The sequence below is a fragment of the Antrostomus carolinensis genome, unplaced genomic scaffold (assembly GCF_000700745.2).
Source record: "Antrostomus carolinensis isolate BGI_N321 unplaced genomic scaffold, ASM70074v2 scaffold14325, whole genome shotgun sequence".
In the NCBI taxonomy this organism is placed as follows: domain Eukaryota; kingdom Metazoa; phylum Chordata; class Aves; order Caprimulgiformes; family Caprimulgidae; genus Antrostomus; species Antrostomus carolinensis.
The window spans coordinates 1-19,516 of NW_010315855.1; the positions used below are offsets into that span (position 1 = coordinate 1).

At 43.9% G+C, this 19,516-nt stretch overlaps 1 protein-coding gene across 1 annotated transcript; it reads right to left on the reverse strand.

Annotated features, from left to right (window-relative positions):
* Positions 1-16: 16 nt before the first annotated feature.
* LOC104525051 (ras-GEF domain-containing family member 1C) lies at positions 17-19,126 on the reverse strand (the record flags this gene model as incomplete). The annotated part of the gene is given in 9 exon segments (XM_010168100.2): positions 17-96; positions 194-296; positions 1,396-1,491; positions 5,628-5,702; positions 7,825-8,037; positions 13,929-14,063; positions 17,211-17,302; positions 17,305-17,326; positions 18,947-19,126. Coding segments are annotated over 9 exon segments (993 nt in total), but the record flags the coding sequence as incomplete, so codon positions are not given.
* Positions 19,127-19,516: the final 390 nt, after the last annotated feature.

The window sequence follows — 19,516 nt, forward strand, 5'->3', positions numbered from 1 at the left end:
TTTTTTTTTTTTTTACCTCAAGAATGAAAAATTTGGCTGTTTTCACTTTTGACCAAGTCTTCTTTAACCTGGAAACTGGACTCATATTCATTCCAGCTATGAGTGAGAAAGAAAAGAGAGCCATGGATCAGAGTCAGGTTTCCTTTTTCACCTTGACAGCTGATGGAGAGGTCTGGTTAGAAGCTGCACTTACAAATGATTGCCATCAGCGAATTAAAATTCCCTATGTTAAAGCACTCTCGGGCAACGTCAATGAAGAATTCGATGACTTGTGCTCGCTGTTTCTTTTTTGCAGGCTGCAAAGTAAAATAAACAGATATCTGTTATGAGCATATGTAGAACTGGAGGGTATCTTCGGTGTTTGTTCCACATACAGCAGGGCTCCACGCACAGCTTGGGCCACCTGCTATCTGTCACTGGCCCTAATTCTGTTCTAGCAATCCAGCGGATGCTGGTGACTGGCTGTCTCTAAAATCAAAGCTTTTACTGCTGTGTCACAGAAGAAATTCACAGCAATTCCCAGGCTTGCCTCAGTTAATCTCTTAGCAGTGGAAGAGGCAGCCCAAACAGCCCTGAAGCAGCTCAGCTCCCTCCTGGCCTCTCTCAAGTCAATGGGCACATCAGCATAGGCTTTCCTAAGGGCAGGACTTCACACCCATAGAACAGCAGCATCTTTGTCCCAGAAAGACTTTGTTTGACTGTATTAATCTCCTTCCCCTCTCCTCTCTCTTTCAGCAAGATGGCCAGGACAAACGGACACTTGCATTTTAAATCCACATTTTAACTGGGCTGGAAACACCTCACTTTTTCCAAAGATGATCTTCAAATGGTTATGCTTCTGAGTCACAAGCTATCTAGGCTGTTTATATCATTACTATTCCTCCCTTCTATACCTTTTTCAAAGGAGAAAACATCCATTTCATTTTGATGGGGCTAAGTTAAACAAACTAAAACCATTACCAAGTTAAAAACCCACTAGTCACAGCTACAGTAATGGGCAGCAGGACAAACACCCACGCAATGGGAATTCACAAGCACAACAGAGCTTTAGGATGACAGATAACAAATACTGCTCCACTAGAATCTTTTCCAGGAGAAATCTCACTGGATAATTCAAGGCATTTTTTCCTCTCTTTCTCCCTGCAGGGTTCATTATTCCACACTGTGCTCCTGCTACATCAAGAGAACAGTATATCCCCTGTGTGTCGCCAGCTCTGTTTTGCAATATGCTTGTCATTTATCAGGTCGCTTCTGCAAGTGCAATATTACTAAAACTTACTGCCAGATGCTTAGCTTGGTCCTAAGAAATAAATCCCCAGGTTTGCTTATGAATGTACAGTCTCAAAACGGGTACGTGATGCACGTGGTGAAACGTGACACACGCTTTTCACTTACCATGCAAATTTCTGTTGCTACGAGATAGCAGAGTCTATTGAACCATTTCACATAGGCCTCAAGGTTACTCGTCTTCTTCTGTTCACTGAAACAAGTCTAGGGAGGAAAAAAAAAAGCACAGAAAGACATATAACTGTGGTTCAGTTCGCTGCCTGATCACTAAGATAAATACTACACAGAGGTAATTACTTGGCCACGTCTCTCTCATGCACGTGGAAGACTGTGCATTAAGGGCTGCGTTCAATAAGTCAGTGGGTAGGTGGGTGGTTGAGGGGGTGCACAGGGTCTGGCTGAGTGTGTCACACCACCCAATCCACACTAAAAACAGCCCCATTTTGCCTGAGCAAATTGTCCACTGACACAGTCTGCCCTGACCCTTGGTCACAGGGGTACTAACAGCCAGGGCATTGCAGGATTCAGGCAGCAACAACATGCAGGAAAAGCAAGACAAGCAGAGTCTTCCACAGCTTGTGCCTTTGAATCCAGGACTTCCTTCACTTCAGTAAATGCAGCCACCCACAGCCCTTTTCTGGAGGGGAGAGACCACAGTTTAGTGAAGTGAATGAGCAAGAGATAAGCAAAAGAAAACATAGTTCTGGTTGCTTCTTTATGGGGAAAAAATATTTCCTTTATTGAGTTTTCAGGATAATAGGCTCTCTAGTGACCAGCTCTGTCCTGATGGCTGCTCTTGAACAGGTCACTTACATGCCAGAGATCCTTCACTGATAAGAGCCACTACAAAAAGCATATTTTTCCTTTTTTTTTTTTTTTGGTATGAAACACAACATAAATTCCCATAACTGATAGAGGCGGTGGGAGCAGATACTTGGCTGAACTCTTCCAGTTCCTTTGACATCAACAGATAATTTGCCTTCAGTGGACTGATAGGTCAGTTCACACAGCCTGAAGATGTTGCTTGGGATTATGAGAATTCAAGTCCTTCTCCCAACCCTAAATTCTTAGACTGTCCATCTAGGACACACTGCTCTCTAGAGTTCACGTGGTTTATTTGAACATTCATTATCATCCACTAGAGGGTATCAGAGAATACTGATTTTGTTGTTGTTGTTGTTTTATTAAGATGATCATTTCCCAGAGCTGCCATAAATACGTGCCACTAAGAAGAAAATCACGATGCATAAACACATTAATGTCAATGGGATTACCCATATTAGGTAAGTTAAACAAGTGACTAAAACACCTTAAGAAATGAGGCTTAGTATGATTCCTGAGGTAATTCAAAGGAAGAAAATATTCACCTGTGATTTTGCACACAGGCATGTTTAGAAACAGAAAACACCATACCATGCTATGGAGAGAAAATCTTAACAAGCCAGAAATTCCTAGCCACTTTATGCATAGACTATATATTAGAATAAATAAATACATAAATAAATAAATTAAAAGCATCTCAAAAGTAAATGTCAGCAAGCAGCACAAAAAATATCAAACAAAACAGAGGAAACCCAAAGCAGCCCTAGTCTACCCATAACATTTGCTTTTCTTGAGCTCTGGTATTTTTCCTCATTATAGCAAAAAAAAACAGGACACAACAGCCAGGTTTGGTTCTGAATACAGCATTTCCATCTCAACACTGCTGTCCTCTGCCAGGGTGTGAGAACCACAGCTAATCCCACAACACTTGGGAAAAATGTGCAACAGTGAAAGCTGAAACAGACTGCTTTTTAAAGGTTAAGCTTTAGAAATGGCAACAGTATTTAGCACTTCCCTAGCATCTTCCATCTGCAACTCGGAGCGCTTGATAAACATCCCTAAGTGAAGCCTTTTGAAGCCCTCATGCAGGAAGGATGTTTAATGGGATCTCCAGCTGGAGGGAATTCAGAGCAGAGCCAGTTCCCCGTGGCTAGCAGAGGTGGTCTCCATGGGTTGGGGAAGGAGATGTCACTCCACGTAAGGTTTGTGCCACTGTGTACAATGCTCTGTCAGGTGCCATGATCACAGAATCACAGAATGTTGGGGATTGGAAGGGACCTCAAAAGATCATCCAGTCCAATCCCCCTGCCAGAGCAGGAACCTAAATGAGATCACATAGACAGGCGTCCAGGTGGGTTTTGAATGTCTCCAGAGAAGGAGACTCCACAACCTCCCTGGGCAGCCTGACCCAGGGCTCTGTCACCCTCACTGTAAATAAGTTTTTTCTCAAGTTTAAGTGGAACCTCCTGTGTTCCAGCTCACCCCCATTGCCCCTTGTCCTACCATTGGGCATCACTGAGAAGAGCCTGGCTCCATCCTCCTGACATTCACCCTTTACATATTTATAAACATTAATGAGGTCTCCCCTCAGTCTCCTCTTCTCCAAGCTAAAGAGCCCCAGCTCCCTCAGCCTTTCCTCAGCAGGGAGATGCTCCACTCCCTTAATCATCTTGGTGGTTCTGTGCTGGACTCTCTCAAGCAGTTCCCTGTCCTTCTTGAACTCAGCTATACCTTACCCTGGTGCTCAGGTTCTTCTAAATCATTGCTGAGACCTCTGGTCAGCCCAGGGAAAGGATGGAGAAAAGTTGCAAACTACCTCTGCTTTCATCAGCCTTGCTGACTTGAAACCCAATAATTTGTTAGTGTTATGCCTTTGTGTGAAAATGTTACAGCAGTTTTGCTTTACTAAGTAGATCCTTCTGGGGGAAGACATTGCCTTGAACTTAAAAGGCAACGCAGTGGAGCATCCCTGCTTTGTACCTGCTATTTTTTTTGTTATTATATACTTCATTGAAGACACTGTTACTGGGCAGCACCTCAGTGTTCAGATTTGCATCTGAAGAACATGCATAACTATCAAGTAGCTTGCCATAGCCTGTCAAGATTATTTCCTTGGATTTCCCATCCCATAATTATTTTCAGGCTCTCCGCCTCTTATTCTAATCCTTCCCATCCACCTTTGCTGCTGTTTCCTTATGTTTACCTTGTAATCTCAATTTCTCTTCACATCTTACTGGCATTCCACACTGGTCTTGCATTTGAAACTCCAGATCCAGCTACAACCATTGTACATTTATTTATTACTGAAAATTTCCTTCTTCCTCTCAGCATCCCTTCCCCTCTCTGCCTTTATGCAATTTGACTTCGCTCACTGCTGCTTCTCTCCCACTTTTCCAAAATTCACTCAAATTTAATGCCCTCATCTGATCTCTTTCATTTTACTTTACAACAGATATGACAACTGTTCGTTTTCAGCCTTATCCCTTACATTTGCAGCAGGTTGCTGAGATCTCACTGTGGCTGGTTTGCTATTTCATGTTTCTGACACATCTTTTCTACGTTGGGGTTTCTTCCTAAAGGATGCAATCAATACTAAGAAGACTTCAAACACCATCTCTGCCCACTCCCCTCTCCCTGAAACCAGCTGCAGAATCTCCATCACTACAATAAGAGGAAGAAAGAGCCCAATATTGCACTTTTTATTAATCCATTCATCCATCCATTTTTTCACCATTACAGGCTATTCTGGTGCTCTTTGGGCAGCACTGTAAGCAGAGGTCTACAGAGGTCTTCCTGTTACCTTCAACATCCAATTATGAAATTCTGCCATTGATGTATGACCTCAGTGGGAGCCTGTATGTAGTTCTGGGGAAGAATTTTCCACCCTCTTTCTTTTCTGGAAGTATGTAAAATCTCCGACTCTCCCTCTCCAGCCAGGAAGTCTCTTTCCTTATTGAGACACTCACTGAAATGCTGCTTTAAACCCCACTGGAATCAGTGGAAAAACTCCAACTGGCTTCCATGAACTTTGGATGAAGCCCTGATCAGGCTCTCCATTCCCTGTGGTGCACTGGGTTAAAAGCTATTGTGTAGAGAGAGAAGAGTATGTTGATTCATGACGCACTGACTCATGACTGTGGTGTCTGGGCACACGCTATGGGCATTACATCACGTCCAGAGTCTTTACACTTTCAACACTGGGAACAGACATTCCCTGGTTGTGTACAGCTGCGAGCCTTCTGCCCTGGTCAAAGCAGGAGGAACAAGCCAGAAAGCAGAACATCAGGGTGCTGGCCAGTCTCATGCTAGGACATACCATCACCAGGAAGGAACAGCAATGACCTACCAGCATGAGTTCTACCAACACATCCCATCCTTGCCATGAGAATACAGGTCATCAGCTGGCCTGTCCATGGTCAACGTGCACCCCAGGGCCTGCTCTTATGGATCTCATCACATCAGCTCATCTAGAACAAGCAGTAATTGCAGGAGAGACTTCGCACGCGGACAAATCATACCTTGGTGCCATCCAGAGGGTCTTTATGTACAAATGCCTGCACAAACTCCTCAGGTCCAATGTGACTTAGCCTTTCCTATTAGAGGGGGGAAAAAAGAGAGGGAGAAATAAGAAAGCACGCCAGAATCTCTTCTCTTTCTGACATCCCCATTATCTGTCAGCTCTGAATGGTGTTACTGAACTGGTAGACAGCCAAGTAGCACCAGACATTAAAATTCATAAGAACAATTAGAGTTATTTCAGCAGAAAGAAGAAAATTAGAATAAATATGTCTCATTACTGACAACCCACAGTAAGAGCCCACTCTACTGTGCAGAGAGAAAGGTGCTGGATGCACAATGCTCTGTCTGGGAGCCAGCAGACCTCAGTTCTGTCCTTGGCGCTGCCACAGACCTGCTGTGGTCCACCATTACTCAATAGCTTTGCTTCCCAGCCGTTAAAATAGCAGCAATGCTATGATCTGGTAACCACAGCAATGTGCTGCTCATCTGCACACACAATGCTCTGACCCTGCCTCCCCACCCAGTGAAGCTCAGGTGGTGCCCCAAGGTGGTGGCTCTATGCCACTGGGGAAGGAAGGCACTGATGATGCACAGGCTTATGTTAAAGGCATTGCTTACACTGTAGCATGTCCCAGACACCACCCAAAACAAGGGTAAACAAAGCATCCAGATCTCTCTTTGTAAAGAGCACTCCATGTCCACCAGCTCCTGCACAAACCTGGTAGTTCCAGCTACACCACTGGCCTTCTTAGTAGGCTTTTCAATTCCCTTAAACACGTTTATTAGAAAAAAAAAAACCAATTTGTTGTAGGCCACAAAGGTATTTCAGAGAAGATATTTTGGAATTCCTGCAGCCCAAACTTAGAACACTCAAGCAACAATAAAATTAACAGTAAGTGAAAATTTTATGGCTACTCCTTTGCTATTTCTCTTGGCTTCTCACCTTGCCACTGATCAACTATGTAGGGCTCTTACTAACAAATAACTGTTATTAAATAAATATCAAATAATTCCTACTAACAAACAAGCTTTGGACAGTTTCAGTGCAGAGCAGTTGGTGTACTGAATGCAGTAAGTGAAAGAGAAGGTAGAGAGCACTGATTTCAGTAAAGTGGAATGAAAACCTCTGGCTGCATCAGTTTGAAAAGTGCAGCGGTGCCCCAGTTCCAGGGAATATCCCCTTGGAAGACAGTTGTACTGTGGAGGAGTAGAAAAGCAAGAAAAAACTCCAGGAAAAAGTACTTCTACTCTGGCTTCAGTTAAACAAAGCCAAGAGAGGCAACGTCGCGTGTTCTGAAAACTAACCAGGGTGAGATGATCCTAAATTTGGGGTTTACTGAACTATTCCACTTCTTGACAATTAGAATGTCAACCACCTTCAGAATTCCCAAGGATAATTCCATGATATTCACTCCAATCCACAGTCCACTTCATGGTTTATTTTTTCAGCCTTCCTTTCAAGAATGAACACTGTCTACAGGAGGACAGGCAGCAGGGAATCATTAGAGCATCAAGAGATCTGCAGATGGCAGCAATGTTTTATGTTCTTCCATGAACATCCAGGAAGTCTACATGGAGGACCTGAACCTGGGAGAAGTGCGTGCAACACAACAGGTTGTCCAACATCTTGGTACTGAAATTGGAGTGATTACCATCAAGAGCCTGTGTGAGAGTGAACTGCAGTCCAAGGAGGGAAACAGCAGGACTTTGTGTGGGTGGTATTTGCACACGCTGGTATGTCCACGCACAAAGTCCCAAAGGGAGAATGAAAAACACATCAGACATCTCAGATGCTTTGTATATCTGTGGGAATGGACTGGAACTGTTAAAATTCCATCCAAATTAATCAAAAGGGCTAATGAGCAGCTATTTCAAGAGCACCTTCAGGTTGTGAGGCTCAGAGCACCTTACAGAAGTGGGAACTCCTTGATCTTACTGGAAGTGTGACTTACATTTCACAAATTAGCAAGCCGAGAAGGTAAAGTGACCCACCCCAAGATGTACAGAACAGTGATAGATAGCTTGCTTCCCAAGCATCTCTCAACCTGTCAAACCCTGCCTCCTGCTGCAGTGCTGATACAGCACGAGATGTGCTGCAGCAGCGCAGACATTTTTTGTTTGTGTCTGGAATACTTAGCAGCTGATGGCTTAAAATAATATCTCTGACTGCAGAAGTTGGGAACCATTCCTACTTACCAGCTCCACATGTGTCAGCTGCTGGGCCAGAGTGTAAGGGTCACTGCAGACGCTCAGGATTTCTCTCTGAATGGATGGAGGTTTACTTTTAAAGGCAACCAGCTTATCAGAGACAGCAGCACTGATCTTGACAATCCCTTCTTGCCCATGGCTGAGGGTTGCAAGCTTCTGATTCAGGGTTTGCAAAAGCTGATTCATCTTCTTCCAGTAGGCCTGGAGAGACAGGGAGAGAAAGAAACATAAACCACCCACAGAACTTAACAAAGGAGTGGTTTTCTGCTGAATTTTCCCTTCTGCAAAATACTCCTAAGCCAGCACCAGGTTACCATTTTATTTTCAACAAGCCTATTTCAGAATAACCAGTTGGCTTAATTACAGTCCTGTGCTCTGGGCCACAGAAACAGACTGCAGTCAAGAGAAGAGGCAGGCAGGACTGATGGGTTGGGCTGGCACGGATACTCACATACTCCTGCCAACATCAGGATCAGAGGAGAGGTAATGCTACAACATGAGTTATCGCAGCTTTCTGGAGCGCAGCACCATCCAGTGCCTATCCTTTATGTCAGCTACGTGTTGGCAGAGAACTCTACCCATTAGTGGTGCCCAGTCAACTCTTATTTATGAGGAATAAGAAACGTATCTAACGCTTTTCTCTCCATCCTTTTGAGCTGAGTGCAGCAGAAGCATGCTGCTACTTGCTACCCAGTTGGTGTGGTCTCAGCATCATGTAGTTTTGAGTATTTAATATCCAAAATGTGAAGTGCTACTGAAGGAAGCTCGTATCGTATTCCAAGAGCAGCCATGTGCTCAGCAGGATGGTCATTACTAAGTTGCTCAGGTTGTTCTCAGAGCTGGAGCAACTCTTTACAGACAATGAGTGGAGCCACTGGCCATGGAGGGTTGGTAGAAAGAAATACCTTCAACTCTTCATGACTGACAGATGTAGACATCATAAAATTGATATAACAGTGAACTGGTGGATGGGCTCTAATGACAAGGATTAGTTGGAAATGTCCTTGGGCAAAAGCCTCACATGGAGCATGGGGTGTAACCTGCTGAGGAACATGGCCTTGTGGGCTCAGTCAGAAATAGAAGCATCAGGCATGGGTGCAATGGGTGCTTGCTCCACTTCAAACAGCACAGTCACTTGGGAAAACAGTTTGCAGGCTGGCCTACTACAAGTTCCTCTTCCAGCACAAAGGCACACAGTGGAGAGATCCTCTGGCTGCTCACAAGTGGAATAACTCCTCACCCCCCATCCAAACAGGATTTAGTAACGTCAAGTTGCCAGTAACATCAGTTTGTAATCTGTCAGTGTGAAACCATATCTGGCATGAAGCCCTCTTCTGTTACATCTGTACTGTGCAGCAGATGTACACCCTGGCACCCTCCACGCAGTCCTCATCATCACAACAGGGACTTGGCCAGAGTGTGCCTTCCCGTGAAGACCAACACACACCTGTGTTGCATCCCAAGCTGGATGTAGCCCAAGTGAAGTCTTGGGAAGAACTCCTGAATCCCATGGTTTAGATACAGCCTTTGTCTTCTTCAGATTTTTGTAGACTGTGGGTAGTCTTCAATGTTGGGCATTGACAGCACTCATGTTTTAGGTGTTCGAGGCACCAGAAGCCAAAGTCAGTGCTCTTCTCACCTACACAGGATTCCATCTAAACACTGGAAGTAGCATCTCCTACTACTTCACAGGGAAGAATAACATGCTCATGTCTACCCTGTTTCCATTACAGTCTGAGACTGGAAACCTTTAGAACATCCCAAGTGCTTCAACTTTTGCTGCAACACTAACTTTTATACAGCTTTTCTAGCAGAAGGTTTCACATTGCTGAGGAACCTCTCATTTCACTCAAGGAAGATGCTCTCTTGAGCTGGGCTGGAACACGGGCCAGATAAGCAGGATGTCATCAGGCATTTTGGCAAAACAGAGCTGGTAAGTCCAAAATGAAGCAAATACCTAGAAGGCAGGAGGGACTTCTCTTGGAGAATGACAACACGTGTTATATTTGGAAGCAAATCACACAGGAGGAGTGAAAATTGAGTGAGAAGATGTAAAAAATAAATTATTTCAATAAATTTCAGAAGATTTTAAAACATTCTTTCAGTTTTTCTCTGTTCCTGATGTACCCTAGCTCAAGGAAGACAGACTACTGACTGCCTTCATCTTAACTCCTCATTCAAACAGATGGTCACGCTTTTGATTTACAAAGACTGTCCTGGACCCAAACTACTGAACACCATCTAAATATTTCTCTGTTTCATATCCAGGTGTGTTTGCAAATCTCAGCATTGCTCATCAAGCTCTATGAACAGAATGTTATTTTTTAGTGGGAACACAAATGGTGACATATTTGGTATTTTGTGAATATATTTTGTAAACAGAGGAGTTAATTTCAGGGCAGGGGGACAGGCACAGCAGTGAAATCCAAGTCTTCTACAGCTTATAAAACATTTGGCTAAAATACTTTTATCTATAAACCCAGTTCTCTTTCAAAAAGGGGTTTGGATGAGAAATCTTGGACCAGCCATGTCTGTGCAGTATCAAATTCTTCACTGTTTGGATGAAAAGCCAAAAAGCAGCATAAAATTGCTCAAAAGACATGCATATTAGCCAGTCTTTCACTAAATCCTTATCAAAGGATCTAGTTTCACCTGGTTTTGTAGGGAATACAGCACAATAATATAGATAGAGACAACAGTAAACAGACTCAGGTAAGCCAACCACCTAATAAACAATGAAATAAGAGTGACATTTAATGGACACAAAAAAGATTATTCAGAAATCAGAGCTCTTGAAGAGACTCACTGAAAATCGGTGGCGCGCACCCTTGCCTAGAAAGCTTTTCTATGTGTGTTGGGGGAGAAAATAATAATAATAAAAAAAATCCTACTTTCACCCTTTTAAAAGCATTTCCTACCTCCTTTCAACTATGTTCACTAAATGAAAACAACATTGTTCATTACCTTGAACATGCTGGTAATTACCTTGCCACAAAGTGACCCCCCGTTGTAAAGGGGCTGCATGCTGGACTCTATCAACTGATTCCACCTCATTGTCACATTAACAGTCAAAAGAAGCATACTGCTGTTTAATATTTAAAGAAAACGTTTCGTTCTTTACTGGGAAAGTTCCTCTGAAGATGGCAGGCCTCAGCAGGTGGCTTAGGAGCTCAAATTTTAATTAAAATTTCTAACTCTAAATGCAAATCACAGCACTTACTAAGAAATGCTTCTCAGCATGGATACCTTTCTAAGCACATCACAGAGCCTTTGGAAAGTGGACTCTAAGAAGGACAGGAGCAGACATTGCAGGGGAAAATCCTGCATTAACCTACATGGACTAGATGACCTCACAAATCTTTCAGTCTTTAATTTCTACGATCCACAATGGGAACAACTTTCTTCCAAACAATTAATGGGCATCATCACTCTTTTGTGCTGTCCCTTAAAGAAGGAAAATTTGCATTTGCAGGAGATGAGCTGTTTCTTAAACTAATTATTGATTTTGCTCGGGTATAATCACTTGTAATTATAGAATCTAGTAATATTTGAAAAACAATGATTTGCCCCCCAGGGCACCCATAATTCAGATATAATCACTTGTAATTATGGTATCTAGTAATATTTGAAAAACAATTATTTGCCCCCCCAGGGCACCCATAAGTGTGGGTACACAGCTATACCCACTCCAGAGCGAAGGTGCCCAGCACTTGCTCAGGCTAGGCAAGGAAACTATTGTTTTGTAGGCAAAAAGATGATTTTTAACATTTATGAGTCTTCACCAGGGCAGCTACTGCTTTTAAAGAGCACCTATAAAGCCCTGTTCTCCACCCTTTTGGCTGGTTCTTTCCAGTGGACATGATTTTGATGGGTCTGTATGGGTTTCTCTCACTTCAGATGCTGAAGGGCTACAAGGCACCTTTCTTGGTGGCTGGCAAGAGCAAGTTCATGGCCTCTTCCTATTGAAGGAGAAGTTTTACTGCTTTGGTCATAGAATCATAGAATGGTTTTAGTTGGAAGGGACCTTAAAGATCATCCAGTTCCAACCCCCCTGCCATCAGCAGGGACACCTTCCACTAGACCACGTTGCTCAGAGCCTCATCCAACTTGGCCTTCAGCACTTCCAGGGAGGAGCAGCCACAGCTTCTCTGGGCAACCTGGGCCAGTGTTTCACCACCCTCACAGTAAGGAATTTCTTCCTAATAGCTAATCTAAACCTGCCCTCTTCCAGTTTAAACCCATTTCCCCTTGTTCTGTCATTAACTGCCCTTATAAAAAGTCCCTCCCCAGCTTTCTTGTAGCCCCTTCAGGTACTGGGAGGGCACTATAAGATCTGCCCGGAGCCTTCTCTTCTCCAGGCTGAACAGCCCCAGCTGAGGCCACCTTAGCTCTTTCTGAAAGTCCTTTGTGTTCCCTTCACCTCCATCTGTGTGTCACACAGCTTCCCCTTCCCACTCCTTCTCTCCCATAGGCTGGCCAGTCCAGCCAGCCAAGCTCTGCCATGCCAGCCTAAAGCCACCCAAAAGTGCCAGCCATGATGCCAGCCCAGCCCAAGAGCAGCTGTTTCCATGTCTTTCGTGTTTCATGTGGGTAGGAGGGTCCAATTTAATTTCTGTTGTGCCGCAACCCTGCTAATTCCTTCGTTCTCCACTCCTCTCTTTCTTGGACTTCTGGGTATGTGCTTTCTGTTCTCCTGAATTGCACCCATCTGTGGCCTGAAGCCAGGCCTTCATGTAGCCAATGGAACTGAATTCTTCCACATCGCATGGTTAACCTAGAAGTAATTAGAGACTCCCTAGGTAGTATTCGCTCTTATCCCTATTATTTTCATGGATTTTGTGGTATTTTAAATGTTTCCAAATTAATTTATGGGATTCACCCACCTGAATTTGCAAGCAGGTCTCCCAGAGACACCATTCACTGTGTCCTACTCTGCCACACACATGGCTCATGCATTTGAACACCAAGACCATAGAGCCCCATCTAGACTGAGTTTTGCTCAGCAGGCCACACACTGCTGTCTTCTGCCACTCTCATGCTCCCAAGCAGCTACAAGTCCATAAACTTTTGTATTTTCTTCAAACATAAGGACTGCCCCTTGCTACCTCACCATATCAGCCAGACAGGTTGGATTCAACAGGAGCTATCTCTTAGCCCATAGATCCTGAGAACTTTGATGGAGATTCCAGTGGCATCAGTCAAACTGTGATCAGAGTCTGCTGCTCTGTGCCTACTCATCTCCTGTCTGGGTCCCTGCTTTACAGTACCAGCCAGCTCAAGCCTAGGGTCTGTGAACTCTTCCACAAGACAGGAAGGTGTAAGCCAAACCCTTGGTAGATTCTCTAATGAAAAAATTGATAAAATGCAAAGATTGTTTTTAAAAAAACCCTACCAGACTGAAGATGTGGAAAGTAAAGAGTGGAAATTAGATTTTGGCACAGGTGCTCAACGAAATAAGCAAATGGAGAAGACTGAGACAAGAAAGGACCATGAACACCCTTTGGTGGTTATTCTTTCACAACCACTCATTTTCTTAGAGAAAGGAAGACTTCATCAGGTACCTTCAGGCAACTGATAACCTTTTTTAGCTCCCCAATGCAATCACTTGACAACTGGCTGCTTGCTCCTCTCCTCATTCACTGAACTAAACATCCTGGAGCGCTCCCTGAACCACTGCTTGGCCAGGATGGTTGGTCTCAGGTCATGATACTTCACTCCTCTGCTAGACTATAACTTGGGAGACCACAGCTCTGTTGCTATTTGAATTGTGATCACCACATCCAGCCTATGCTATGCCTCAGGTCTTCCATCTATAAAATGGGAATGTTATTCTCTTACAATTTGATGTGCAATAAATAAATTCCATTGATCATTCCAATGTGTCCCCACATCACTGCCACAGAGTTACCTACACTGAGAGATGTGGCTTTCAGGGAAGCTACTAAAGGTTTTAACTGTTAGAGGAGAGCAAAACTGTAAGAGGTCTCAGGAAGAGGCACAAAACAGAACGTGGCAAAAGGAGGAAAAGGAGGAACTAAGTGGGAAAAAGAACATAATATCTCCACATCAGATCCCAGGTCAGACATCCTCACCTCATCACATGGGGCTATCCTGTGAATCATGTCTTTCAGATGGCCAATCATCCGCTCTAGAAAGTCATACGGGAATGTCTCCGTCCACTCCGTCAGCAACTGTAAGATTTTGGGTCCAAATTTTCTGATCCGTGCCTGAAATGGAAACCAGAATGATGGATAGGGATGGAAACATGTTTGCTCATTAAAGCCTCCCAGCAAATACGTATCTCACTGAAAGCAGGGCCAGATTTTCAAAGAAGGAACTGAAGATTGCACCTGCAAAATCTGCCACTTGCAAACAAATAGTGTGGTGCACAAATGATGTATTTTGGCGTGCAAAATATACCGGTACTTAGATGCATGCACAACTGCGTTTTACACACAGATTTAAATATTCTGTCCATGCATTTGACCAGTTTATGGCTGGATGGACATTTTGTTGGTGCAACCTTTATCCCTTTTTTAAAAACATCTGGTCTTTTTGCTCCTTTGAACCACATGTTCTTCCCTTTTGTACTTACAAACCCTCCTATATTTTCATCCTTTCCTGAAAAACTGATTGCAGTGTATTTCTTGACCAACAAAGAGGTGAGCTTTCTGGCTGTATGAAAAAACTGCTTACTGACCACTGGCAGATGTTAATATGAGGGAGAATCACAGAGTCACAGAATGTCAGGGATTGGAAGGGACCTCGAAAGATCATCCAGTCCAATCCCCCTGCCAGAGCAGGAACCTAAATGAGATCACACAGGAAGGCGTCCAGGCGGGTTTTGAATGTCTCCAGAGAAGGAGACTCCACACCCTCCCTGGGCAGCCTGTCCCAGGGCTCTGTCACCCTCACTGTAAAGAAGTTTCTTCTCAAGTTTAAGCGGAACCTCCTGTGTTCCAGCTCATACCCACTGCCCCTTGTCCTACCATTGGGCATCACTGAGAAGAGCCTGGCTCCATCCTCCTGACATTTGCCCTTAACATATTTATAAACATTAATGAGGTCACCCCTCAGTCTCCTCTTCCCCAAGCTAAAGAGCCCCAGCTCCCTCAGCCTTTCCTCATAAGAGAGATGCTCCACTCCCTTAATCATCTTTGTATCCTCTGCTGGACTCTCTCAAGCAGTTCCCTATCTCTCTTGAACTGTGGGGCCCAGAACTGGACACAATACTCCAGACGTGGCCTCACCAGGACAGAGTAGAGGGAGAGAAAAGATGGACAAAACACCAGCACTTTAGTAACTTTCCTTAATTTAGCAATTATCCTACTGATAATGTTGCTCTCTTCCCACATCAGCTCAAGGTCATGATAGGACAAGGACACCCTCTTATATAACACACAGCTGATGCTCATTTCACTTTTGGTGTTGATTTATCTGAGGATGCAGCAGTAGGAATAGTCAGGAATATATTGGAGCAAGGAGGGAAATGTGGGGAACAACACAATTGGTGCATTAGTATTATCTAAAAAGATAGCCAGTGCAGCTGCTTCCAAAGCTTCCATCCTCCGTTATCCAACAACACGTGAAAAGGAAATTGCGTTAAAACAAAAAAAACTGCATTTTTATTTACAGAAAACACAGACCAAAACAAACAGCCGCCTTCTGCATCCTACGTACTGCAGCTAAAGTGTACCCTGTAATCAGGAAAAATTATACTCTTGAGCTCCACAGCTCTCTGCTTTGGAACCAAGGTGGTTAAAATGCATATTTCAGTTTTCCACCAACAACAGGTTTCAATGAACCACATCTCTAAAAATAACTCCTGTCAGCCAGCATTAAGCTCAAGCTCAAAGACCAGCAGGTGGCTGCTAAAGGGAAAGCTTTATTGGAAACTACAAAGGTCTGGGGAGACATTTGCTCCAGCTGTGTAAACTGCTATTAGGAATTGAAGGAGGGGACTTTGTGCAAGTCACAGGACACAGCTCAGGGAACAGGAGGTCACTTGTCTGCAAAGTTTTGAAATCAGCCCCACTCTCAGGAACACACAATCAGCTGTGTCCCACCAACTCTGCGTTACTACAGACTAGTCCAAAATGCAGACTCACCTCGGTTAGATTACGAGATCTTCCTAATAAGATGTTTCTATTCCTTGCAAAGTTTAATGAGCAAAATTTTGCAATGTTCACATTTTAATCCTCCTAAATTGGCATCTGCCATAGCATCAGAGAACAGAACCCATCAGACCTCACAAAAATTGTTTTGAATGCTGCACCTCATATCGATATTTCTATTAATGCAGATTGTGCAGACAAGCCAAGTATCCGATTTCTACGTAGTTTGGCTGATTGCTCTCCACAGCGAGGACAGAGCTCTTGTTACTTTTGCTCCAGTTGCCTGAGCAAAAACAAGAACACGTGTTCAGATACTGGTGATTCCGTATTTGACACCAAAAATACTGTTTCAGAGCTGGAAAGGCTCATCTTAAGAATAATTTCAGAATTTGGGGGTTTTTGCAAAGTTACAACTAATGGACATTCTTTTTCCCTCTACTGCACTGAAGGTGCATCTCCAGCTCCAGGCAATGTACTGGATACGTCTTCATCAGTGCACTGAGGAGAGCTTGGGTGGAATCCAGCACTGAATAAGATCCAGTGGGATCCATCTCCACCGTAGCATCTGTGGGACTGCCAGAGGATGCACATGTGTTGTTACACGCTGTATCAGTCTGCACAGTCCCTAGGGCAAAGCAGGAGGAGTGCTGATGCAGTAACAGCTTGGATTTTCTCATTCTGTTAGCTCATCACAGCCTCACTACTCCTTTCAACTTGTTCCTGGTGTGCCACACAGCACTGCCCTGCAGTACGGCTCTGCAGATGATCTGTCAGTGCTGGCGATGGGAGGTTAGTGGGTAGCTGCGTGCCGTTACGTGGTGTTCAAAGTGACAGGTAAGGCCAAGAAGAAATATTACTGTACCAGAAGCAAGAAAGTAAAAGGGCAGGAGCATTAAGTAAAAATGGGAGAGTGGTGTGTCGACATTTGCAGTTGACAGTGTGTGAGGTTTACGTCCTACCTCTTTGCATCCTGCAGGCTTCATCAAAGCCTTAAAGAAGTTAAGAAGGCAAGTCAGCTGGGAAGACTGAGACAGGGGGAAAGGGAAATTTAGAAGAAGATTTGAAGTGATTAGTGCCTGGAGCACTGCTCTTGGACATGGATACTAGGATGCCTCGATGTCAGGATCTCAGAAGCAACCATCATCCTTTATAAGAAAGCTTTGTTCTATCCAAAGGGACGCAAAGCACACACACCAGAGCCCCAGAATTCTCTGCCCATTCAAAATACCTCACATTGTTCTGCTGTAAAGATAAACTAACCTTGTCCAGCACAGGGTCGTCCAGCCGTTGCTGCTCAATGCACTTGTGACAAACTCGGGACAAAAGCTCATGGGGTTCGATGAAGAGTCTGAAAAAAAAATAAAGATATAGGCTTTCTGTGGGAGAAAGACAAGCAGACCTGCTGTAAGCAGCCACACAATGGGTAATATTAGCCATAAAAGCCCTGAACTCCATGGCTTTTTGCATTTCTACTGGGACAGACTTTTATATCTAAAGATATAAGGTTCTGACGCTGAAAATGGAACTGGCTACAGTGGGTGCAGGAGGCAGTGGCACCTCCTTCCTCCACAGCATCCACTTCAGCCTTTGGTTGGCCAACCCTGTGCAAACATCCAGCAAAGACAGTGTGTAGGTCACTCTACAGGAGTGAGCCCAGGTACAGGAGAGAGCACAACTAGTGGTGCAGGGAGACCAGTGAAAGCTAAATGTGTAGACACTCATTGCTGTGTTCTACTGGGTTGAGATGCAGATACCTCCAGATTAGTCACATCTTGCTATTGCCCTGCATCACCTACCCTGTTTGAAAGAATATTTAACTAACTCCCCAAAATTCATTTCTATCAGCCAAGCCATATCACATGCAGTCCCAACATCTGCGAACCTGTGGGAAGCAGGCCTGTTGGATAAATCCTTGGATTATTTAAAGTATTCCAGCAGTGAATTTAAAATATATGCATGAATCCTCAGTTGTTTGCATCCTGACCCCTCCAGGCACTCAAATTATCTTCTTTCCCCCAGACCTGGCCATGCTCCTGAGCAGCAGGTATAATATTACATATCACACATTGCTTAATGAAAATCTCACAGCCTAATCTGTCCATTCCCTATTTTTATTGCCTTTCTGTTCTCTTCTTTTTTTAATTTATGCACTTCTTTATTACTTATTTTTAGCTGATCAGAAACTGAGCTGCGGGTAATTTAAAACATGCTGTCTGCTCTGCATTGATAACTTTCATAGTCTTCTCAACTGCACAGAACTCAATGCTACTCTGTGCTTTGAAATACAAGCCGTTCCATGGAGATATATTAGCACTTAAAAGTCTTCTAGTCAAACTCCCTCCTGAATTCCACTGAGGATGTGCAAAATCCAGTGAAGTCAATGGCTTGCAGAACCATAAACCTGCTTCCAGTTTAGATCCTCACACTGTTGGTGGAGGAAACAATGAATATTCACTGATGGAGGAAGGATTAGGATCTGGACTGTGCTGTCCAGTGACTTCAAAGTTGGTGTGAATATAACCCCAGGTAAATTCCAAACCCATCAGAAGCAGCATGGCTGTTGTCACTGAGGGAATGCTTTGTACGTGCAGACAAACCTGGATGACTTCAGCAGCTACTGGAATTCAGATAATTTAATGCAGTTCAGATGACTTTTTTTTTGCTTCAGTCTTCCATCTAAACCTCTTTGGGCTGCACTGCTATTTTTGAAGTGCTCTCACTGCTATATCACTAATTCATCACCATCACAGCTTTTCCCCCCCTACCCTGTTCTCTTATTTAAAGGCAGGATCAAGTTTGGGATCTGCTTTTTCGCAGGAACAATTATAGAGCAGTCAAACAGCATTTAAAGCAATGCATCAATTTACCAACCTTTAATTGCATGCAGCTTTTAAATTAGCCCTCTTAATTCAAAATTTAACACATTTGCACTTTTGCATAAAGTGCTGCCCCAATTCATCAAAATTAAACTGTTTATTATACTGTGAATTGCTTACTTCAGGGTAGTAATCAGTGGTAGGTATCAGATGCTGGATTAGAGCATCCAGAGATGCTGAGGTAAGGTTTCCATCTTGGAAGATCAGTCCTCCTTGTTCATCTTCTTTTGAAGTATGTAGATGAGGGCTGAAGCCACATGGGGTAAACATACTGGTGGAACTCAGCGTTTGGGGCATGCCTTCCTGCAACAGAGAGAAACTCATGTCAGGGACAAGACCCATCAGATTCACAGCCACATCTGTCTTCTGGTGATCTGAAAAACACAAGCCACTAGTGAGAGCTTCTTGTTCACAAAATCAACGTTAACCCTGGATAAGCACTGGGACAGGCTGCCCAGAGAGGTTGTGGAGTCTCCATCTCTGGAGATATTAAAAAACCGCCTGGATGCAGGCCTGTGCAGCTTGCTCCAGGTAAACCTGCTTTGGCAGGGGGGTTGGACTAGATGATCTCCAGAGGTCCCTTCCAACTCCCACCATTCTGTGATTCTCTGGTTATAACCTCTTTTATAGTTGTTGTTGGCAGGTCATGTCTGCAATGGGAAATACACAGGAAAATGGAACATTCAGATT